The sequence below is a fragment of the Anoplophora glabripennis genome, unplaced genomic scaffold (genome assembly GCF_000390285.2).
Source record: "Anoplophora glabripennis isolate ALB-LARVAE unplaced genomic scaffold, Agla_2.0 scaffold2048, whole genome shotgun sequence".
NCBI classification, from domain to species: domain Eukaryota; kingdom Metazoa; phylum Arthropoda; class Insecta; order Coleoptera; family Cerambycidae; genus Anoplophora; species Anoplophora glabripennis.
Window position 1 is genome coordinate 4,114 of NW_019418128.1, and position 9,508 is coordinate 13,621.

At 32.8% G+C, this 9,508-nt stretch overlaps 1 protein-coding gene across 1 annotated transcript; it reads left to right on the forward strand.

Annotated features, from left to right (window-relative positions):
- Nucleotides 1–206: 206 nt before the first annotated feature.
- On the forward strand, nucleotides 207–1,232 carry LOC111692585 (gustatory receptor 68a-like). Its single transcript, XM_023456644.1, has 2 exons — nucleotides 207–305; nucleotides 966–1,232. Exons 1-2 carry the CDS (start codon nucleotides 207–209, stop codon nucleotides 1,230–1,232), a joined length of 366 nt encoding a protein of 121 aa, XP_023312412.1.
- Nucleotides 1,233–9,508: the final 8,276 nt, after the last annotated feature.

A 9,508-nucleotide genomic window follows, 5' to 3' on the forward strand; every position in this document is an offset into this window, starting at 1 on the left:
CATTATTACCATGTAATTATTAAAACTAATACTAATTAACAGTGAACTTTGTATTCTACCATCGATATTATTATTTACATGAATATAAAGGGTGTTCCTGAAAAAGTACGTTCCTTGAAAAGGGTGATAGAGGGCACGAAAATGAGAAACTTTTATTAAGTAACTGATGGTTTAAATGTTTAAACTAACAGATATAGTGTTAATGTATGGAGAATATCGTTTGTATGTGGTCCGTTACCATAACAGACGAGAACCTAACAGTAGAACAGTGCAAAAGGCACTTCAAAGGTTACGAGATACCTGACGTATGAAGGTCGTGGACGGGAAAGGCCGCAACATGTTTTGCGACAACGAGGCGCAGTATTTGCGACATTGGTCGAGAGAGAAGAGGGTGTATCCAACAGTACCATGTATAATACCAATTATTACACCCCTATTACATACAAAGTGTTCAGACATTAAATAACAATGATTTTCAGCTCCGTGTGAAATTTGCCAGTGGTTTCGACATTAAATAGCACAAGATCCGGATTTTACAAACAAGGTGCTTTTTACGGATGATGTTTTATTTTCACAACATTCACTATTGGCGTGACGCAAATTCTGACGTTGTATAGAGATCACGGTTCCAGCAACGGTTTTCAGTGAATGTGTGGTGTGATGTTTGTTGGAACGTGAAATACGTCCCTTTACAAATGTTTGTCATGCATGAGGGTGCCCTAGATATCAAAGGTACAGCTGGCTGCCGCACCAGTGACGGCTATATTGCTTAAACGTTCATGTGAAAAAAATATTTCAATTTTAAACGGAATGTTTTCCACCACCAGTTGCTTAATAAATTGCCCTCTATCACCATTTTCAAGAAACGTACTTATTTCAGAAACACCTGTATAATAACAATGCAATGTTTAAAATTTTAAGTAGTCGTAATAGGTCGATAAGGTTTTATAATATTTTGTTTGCAGGTTTGGTTGACAGCTATAATATTCTGCTGCGACTCAGTCATAAGAGAAACAGACAGGTTGCTGACGAACTGCTACAGACTGGAGCTAACATTGCCCTTGCATTCCAAAGAGTTGGAAGAATTGGACATCCTGAAGAAGATAATAAAAAATAATAGGCCGCAAATGACGGCCGCTGGCTTCTTCGAAATAAAAAGATCCACTTTGCTCGCTCTTCTGAGCACTACTACCACTTATTTTATTGTAGCTCTACAGTTTAATTCCTTGTAAATGTACCTACTACAAGGATGTTTTTGTTACTAAGATTGAAAACGTGTGTTTGATAATTATTATCACATTTATAAATTAAACCACCCCAAGTGATATTGAATACATAGCACCTTTTTGTGGGCCGTAAATAATAATACAATGTTTATTTACAGCATAGTAAATAATAATATAACAAATATAATCACATACAAACTGTCACACTGATATAAAAAGTCATCAAAATACACAAAATAAACCTGGCCTGTGTAATTTTTGTAATGGCATCCTACTAGAAAATATGCATTTTCAATGTCGTTTGATCTACAATCTGCATACTATATGAATGTTCCTAATCAAATTTATAAACTATGTCCAGACTTTTATTTAAATAATAATTATTCTCTCCATTTTTACAAATTGTTCTTTACAAAATTAATAAAAATATTACCACTATAACAAATACAGGGTGTCATTAATAATGGTTTACAGTTTAATGGCAGATTGTTAACATCAAAATATAACGATTGAGCCAAACATGCCTTAGTCAATTATTGCTCCTTTTCGTTCTGCCTAGTGTTAAAGTTGAAAAAATATTTTCGATTTTTTATGTATATATGAACCTATTGTTCTCAAAATTTGTGGTTTTTTGAGATGGCAAATACGAATATGCAAACAGTGTTGGGGTCACGTCTAATGGGCGCTAGTTATACTGTCCCACCGACGTAAAAATATGTCTAACTTTTTATATTATTGAACTATGTTCAATTCTAAATAAAAAAGGTATACTTGTTACAAATTGATAAACTCAACTGCTTTCGAGATACAGACGTTTTATCTTTTTGAAATTCGGCGGGAATTAAATTAGAAAATTAGCACATACCAAGCCTGAATTAAGAATTAAGACAAACATTACAGCAACTGAAAATTTTGTTATGCATATCTTAACAAATTATTAATCATAAAAGATTCTCAAAGCAACCACCAGCGATTTCAATGGACTGTTATTTAAATTTTGTCTGACGTTAAATAAAGTTCTATGTTGTTTGATAATATGAACCGATTCTTGATTATTTGTTCACAGTTGTTCTTGACTATTAATAATGTCCTTGTAAACTAGAGATTTAAGATAGCCCCAAAAGTAAAAATGCAGTGGATTGAAGTCGCTCTTAAATGCACTTTCTTAGCCTTTTATTAGCGATAGAGAAGTACCTCTGCCTGCACGTAGCCCTTATTTAAATCCACTGCATTTTTACTTTTGGGGCAATCTTAAATTTCTAGTTTACAAAGACATTATTAATAGTCAAGAACAACTGTGAACAAATATTAAAGAATCAGTTCATATTATCAAACAACGTAGAACTTTATTTAACGTCAGACAAAATTTAAATAACAGTCCATTGAAATCGCTGGTGGTTGCTTTGAGAATCTTTTATGATTAATAATTTGTTAAGATATGCATAATAAAATTTTCAGATGCTGTAATGTCTGTCTTAATTCCTAATTTAGGCTAGGTATATTAGCAACTGCTCATTTTCTAATGTACTTCCCGCAGAATCTCAAAAACTTAAAACTTCTGTATCTCGAGTTTATCGATTTGTAACAAGTATAAAAATATTTTTTTCAACTTTAACACCCTGTAGAACGAAACGAACGAAAGGAAAGGAGCAACAATTGATTAAAGCATGTTTGGCTCAATCGTTTTATTTTGACGTGAACAATCTGCCATTAAGCTGTGTACTATTATTAATGATTCACCCTGTATACAATAAAATACCGAAAAAAAAGTACACTAGTATTATTATACATTAGAAATTATGGTAGTATATAAGGTGTTCCTAAATAAGTGTCGTAACGAAAAACTGTAAATTATTCTTGAAAAAGAAAGATTTTTTCCTCTTTCATTTTTCACTCCGGTCTTTCGTTTTCGAGATACACGGTGTTAAAACAATTTTTTTTTTAGTTTTTTACCAATATTTAGGAACCATTTGAACTACAGGACTGAGCTTTTGTACACATATTACCACTATTAGTAACTACTTTTTCGCACCCTTCTCGAATTCATTGGACGTGCCAGTGGTGGAGATTTTAAGGTACCGTCATTGGTTTTACCCCCTAACTTTTACGCCACTGGGAAAATTGACATTTGACAGCAAATTCTGAAGCGCCAATGAATTTTATAGTAGAACCTGTGGTAGAACCGTTTTAAGACTGCCATTACGTCACGCGTGTGTCCTAATATCAAAGACAGTCGTTGCGGACGTGTATTCATTATTAAACGCGCTAAAAAGAGATACAATGATGGTATAAATGTCTTCATAGTCTCAATCTATTCCAGACAACCGTTCCAATATTTTATGTGTATTAGAGTGAAAGAAAATGGAGGACGTTTGTTGGGTATTAATTTTAGACTATAGTTTGACTAGCGCATTTAAAAACAGAACTGATATTCAGATTAAAAATTTTACAGTTGTTTTGATCGCGTCTCCGTACTAACTGTTATACAGGTTCGGAAAGTCCCCATGGTACATCGGCCGTTACGTGAGAGCGATAAAGTAAGTCATAGAAATCCGTGCGATAGACAAGGATGGTTACATTGAAGACGTTTCATAATCTGAAAAGTCACTCCCACTTCTAACCCGAAACGGGCGGTGACTATTCAGATTATGAAATGTCTTCACAATAGCCGTCCTTATCTATCGCACGGATTTCTTTACTTTACTTTGTCGCTCTCATGTAAAGGCAGATGGATCATGTGGATTTTCCAGCCCTGTATATATTTTCTGAGCGTTGAAATATCGATTTTTTGGCTTTTTTTTCATATCCAGTAACACCAGTATTAAAATTTGCTAGAAATCCAGATTTGGGAATTACCAATTATATGAAAACAGTGGCTAATTTGACTAGGATTTTTCGTCTTAGTTCATACGAATATTCCTTGTGACGCAATAGAAAAGATACAGCGGTTTTAGTTTACACAAAAAGAGTTCTCTTGGTTCATTGCTCTAAAGTTAACCGTTTTCAAGAAAAATGACTTTTTGTGAACAAAAATAAACATTTTGCTAACGTTTCGAAAATCTTTTGTATTTCAAAAAATAGGTAGTAATAATTAACAATGTTAACGAAATTTAACAACAGATAGGATTTTAACTTAAAAAAACTTAAAAATAATTTTTTATCACTTTAGCGACTAAAATTTAAAAAAAAACTGTTCAAAATTATGTCCGTTGGCTTGAATACACGTATTACATCGTCAGATCTTGTTTCTATGAACATTGTTCATAATTTGATGGGTATTTCTAATTTGTTCCGCTGTGGTTTCAATCCTAGCGGTCAATTCTTCGACCGTACTGACAGCGGTTTCATCCTCTTCATGGAACCTCATAAGAAATAATCAAGTGGGAATAAATCCGGCGACCGCCGAAGTTTTGATACCGTCTATCTCGAAAACGAAAGCCCGGAGAGAAAAATGGAAAATGTTTCTTTTTCAAGAGGAATTTTCACCCTGTATAGTACAGAGCCTTCATAAATGATTACAGGCCACGTACGACCATTAATTTTGTGTGGAACAGTAATTTTATTTCCTTCACGTTAGCAAATAAATTTCTGTAAAATTAAAACAATAAAATTAAGAATACATTAAAATTCTGTTTCTTCGACCATTATTGGTTTAATTTTTCACAAGATTCTATTCAACCAATAAGCGATCGTATTATCTCGAATCTAAACGTAACGGAGTGTCTGTCATTGCATTAGAAATGAATCATTAATATTGGTAGACGCCAAGATCTAAATCGGTACCAGTACCAATTGTGCGTTGTTAGGTTGCCTAAGTTCAGCGGTCACGCAGCTTGTAAACATTTACGAAGGCTCTGTATATACTTTTTATCTTCTTTTTAAAATCTATTTGGTGACCATATTGTTTTTAATTATAATAGAATAGTATTATACAATATAAATAAATATAACTTTTGACCTATTGTTTTTTGAAACCTTACTATTTTAATACTTCTATTAGTTTTGTTTCTAGTTACATGATCCAGATAAATTAGTTGTAAAATATTACTAAGCTTGTCGCAATACCGAAAAATTATCTTAAATAAACAAATAAATCATAAACTCATATTTATTATTTATGTTAAGTTATTAAAAATGAGGCCGTTGATTTTTACGCAAAATGTTCTGTACGATAAAATGTCAACCCAAAATTGCAAATTGATTAAGTTCATTACAGACGTGGAGACAAGGAATCTTTTAATCTTGTTCAGAAACTCCTACTATTTCGGTGGATATCAGATATTTATCGATGCTGTAGACTTTTAACCCCCATATCTTTTGATGGAAGTCATGTCTGATCCAGAATCAGCTGATGTCACCACAGTAGAGCGTTTGAAACAGTGATAGTCTTTCGGGTGTGGCAGTTTTAAATTTGGAGCGGTTTTCATTTTATTAATACCAACGACTTGATTGGTACATTTTCCATATGCATATCTATTGAAAAATCTATAATTTTTCGTAAACTTAGGACGCAAAGCAGATTATTTTCTACATAATGTAGGTATTATGCTATACAATATACCTATCTGGATATGAGTTTCGCTAACAGGAATTTTATAGATATAACCATATAACCTTTGTCTTCTTTATTTTGTACTCAGTAACTCTTCTCTTTCACAAACCTCGTAAACTGACATGACTAAAATAACCCGAATAATAATTAGAGATAATAATAATAATTAGATAACAAAACCCCACAAAAATAAATATGTAGTACCTACTGTACCAGTATCACGAGTACATAGGTCTTGTGTATTTTTTTATGCTGAATCCGAATTCGCAACCCAAAAACCGATTTACAGAGCATTTTTTAGTAAAACGCTAAAATATCCCCTAAAATAAAGTGAAATTGAGGAATAGGTAAAGCCTCGGGTAAAGCTTTATAATGAAAAGCAACAATTTATGAATACTTTGAAAATTCTATTTTGAGCATTGAAAAGAAATATATGCTAATTAAATCAACACTCCTCTACGAAGGGGTGAGTGTTGATGATTTCACAGTGTCTAACGACACTTACAGTGTACGATAATTCAATAACCAAAGAAATCTAAATAAAAAATTTAAATAAATTTGGAAGGAATACACTGAAGATGAATTTTTCGAGACACAACGTCTGAATCTGGTTCGGGCTGAGGCAATATAGTATTGGGGGCCATGAAGGCTTGCAAAAAATGTAATAAAATTTCCAGGGTCATATTTAAAAAAATGAATGAGTCCTGGAGAGACGAAACGTTATATACACTGCTCAAAATAATTAGAGGAACACTTATTTAAATCGCAATAACTTTTTTATTTGTAATACTATATAAATCTAATAATGCATATCTTGAAGACTAACATTTTGTTCGAATAAATTTACGAAAATAAAACAAATTTACATAATCATTCTTGAGACAATAGTACCAATTCAAAAAAACTACAAGAAATAAAGTGAAACATACAATCAAAATTTCAATTTAGAAATATGCTGTGCCTTGGAATAGTAAACAATGTTGACAGTTCAGCATAAATTGTGAAAAATTAAGCATCTAAGTGAAGTTGAAGTCGTTCGTGTTGTTGCTAGTACAGAGTATGGCACCAGTATTCGACAGGTTGCAAGAGATTTTAACGTAAGCCNAGAAAGAAGAAGAAAAAAAACCCTGAAAGAAAAGAATAAGTACAAAAATAATTTTCATTTTTAATTATTAATATTAATAAATCATTTGGTTTTTAATTATTACCATTAATAGATAGTTTAATCATGAACGTATTAAAGCAAATTTTTACAGCCTTGATAAGAAGCGGATAAAAAAGATTAAAACAAAAAACTAAAGGACTACAAAATTCAAATGGAATGTGATTGTTTTTTAACTACAGTAATTGATTGAATGTACCACACCAATAAAGACTTGATCACAAATCGCCCTCGTTAAAGACGATCTTCTTTTTCTTTTCATTGTCATCCCAGACAAATATTTTCCCTCCAACGGTCCATGCTTGGTGCTTCCCATATTTCTTTTTCGCTGCCATCAGAAGATTATAGCGACTGGCTGTTAAATCTTCAAAAATGGATAATCGGGAACCTTTCAGAAGTTTTCGTGCAATGAACACCTCATTACGTTTGATGTTAGTAACAAATCGAACCAGAACAGCATAGGGTTGTCCTTCCTTACTATTTTTAAAATGAACAATAGAGTCAATTTCTTCAGTTTGACATGGTATATTTAATTGTCTGTTGATAACATTTAATACTGTTTGAAGTAAACTTTCTTGTTCTCGTATTGGTAATCCCACAAACCTCAAGGAGTTTAGCTTAGTGGATTGTTCTAACTTATCCACTCTGTCGTTTATTTCGTAAAAAGATTTCTGATTGTCGGCAGCCAGTTGGCTTAACGAGTTTTGAATGTGACTTATCTTTCCCTCAATAGATTCCAACTTTGCAAATAATTTATCTTCAATTTGAGTATAAAATTTGGAACAAACCTTGTTAATAACTTCTTCAATGTCATCGGTACCACTCATTGTGCTGGGTCCACTTTGTTTATTTCGGGTCAACATTGGCACGGTTTAATTGGTATGATAGGACTGTAAGTTGGCACTGACACTCGCACACATCAAATGTCATCATCCAAACTGCAGGACACCAATTGTATTATGTGCATATGCAATGTAATCCACTAGGTGGTTGGCCACGAGTTTGAGGGCAAATTTGCGAAAAATTACCGCAATTTAAACACTTTTTTCGGGAGCTCACGAAACGCGTGTCTACTCTCTCATATCTCAAATTCTTCTTTTGAATATCATTGAATATCATCTCAAACAAGGCTGAAATTAAACAAAAAAACGGATTTTCAAAATTTCGTTTGTTTTTTTTCAAATATCTATCATGTTAGCCTTGATTTTTTAGATTCATAATGCTTGTCCCCTGATTACCCAACTTTGACCCCATTTAAGCTACTTCGTACGTCTTACCGTTTCCGAGATCCCTGTAGTGAGAAGCTAACAGCCTGTATATGCTATAAAACAATACTCCTAGAATAAAAAATAACTATTACAGTACCTATGTATATAACATGAATGAAAACGTAAGTTCATACGTCCATACCAAGTAACTCCATACCAATTAAGCAAACAATTTCAATAAAAAGTTTAATCACAGCTGTATCCTATATTTAAAAAGCTCCGGGTGAACTTCTCTGATTTTTTTAACAGTTCCCGTTTATAACTTCAATATTCTAATCTTGCAAACGTAAACTTTTTCAAATTCTACTCGGTGCTCATAGTTTAGTTATTACTGATTCCACAAATTTGCTCTTCTTATTATTTAGTGACCAATTATGTAAGAGGATGCTTTCCCCGGTGCTGCAGGTGATTGTTGTTTAGCGGTAGTATAAAGTGTTCCGTCTTTCACTGGTTGCTGTGGGAATTATTGACATTCCAGTCGCAGCCTCTTCATTCATAAATTTCGAGACGTTACTAACTATTTTACGACTTTGTACTTGAAGTATTTTATGCGTCACCTTTGCTGCTTCGATATTTTCTTACACGTATTGTAGTTAGCAATGCTCACCATTCGAAAACTTCGTTTCCCACTACACTTGGCCACTACGCACCCTACCCTCAAAACTCAATCTGGTTTGCCTACAGTATACCACACGTCGACAGAGCCGAGTATAGATATGCATTCAACATCGTTAATATATTATTTCTTAGTCCTTCTTAGCAATGAAAAGAAATGAAATCCAAACCGCCCTGAATTCAGATTTTTTTCGAAATAAAAAAATTTACTTTAGAATACGAGTATACCCGTTCAATTATATGCAAAGCGTTTGGTAAACTGATTTCTCTAAAACAAACAAATTTTTGACAATTACTTTAAATAAAAACAAGAAATCAATAACATGGAAGATCTAATCGAAAAATTTTAACCTTTTTGTTATTTTACTTTCTTTTCTAAAAAAGTACGATTTAGTTATGTAAGCACATACTTATATCACTAACAGACAAGGCGAAATCGGCGGCTTCGTATGAAAAAATTAGTGGATTCGATTTTTTTGCATAATCACCTCCCTGAGATGTCCCTGAATGAGGATCTAAATGTTACCGGCCGGTAACCTGGTCACAATTTTTTTAAACTAATTTTTTTTAAACAAATTGCAAAAATAACTTGTTTTGTTACCGTACCAGTAAATTGCGTAATACAGATTGCACTTTCATTTTGTTTTAAAATAGAAACTACGGTTTTTCAAAACAATTTTAAGTA

Bases quoted from the DNA above. Each gene is read 5' to 3' on its own strand.
- LOC111692585 (XM_023456644.1), top strand. From the start codon at position 207: ATGGAGAATATCGTTTGTATGTGGTCCGTTACCATAACAGACGAGAAC. The intron at 306-965 runs GTATGAAGGTCG...TTTTGTTTGCAG, and splicing joins AAGGTTACGAGATACCTGAC to GTTTGGTTGACAGCTATAAT.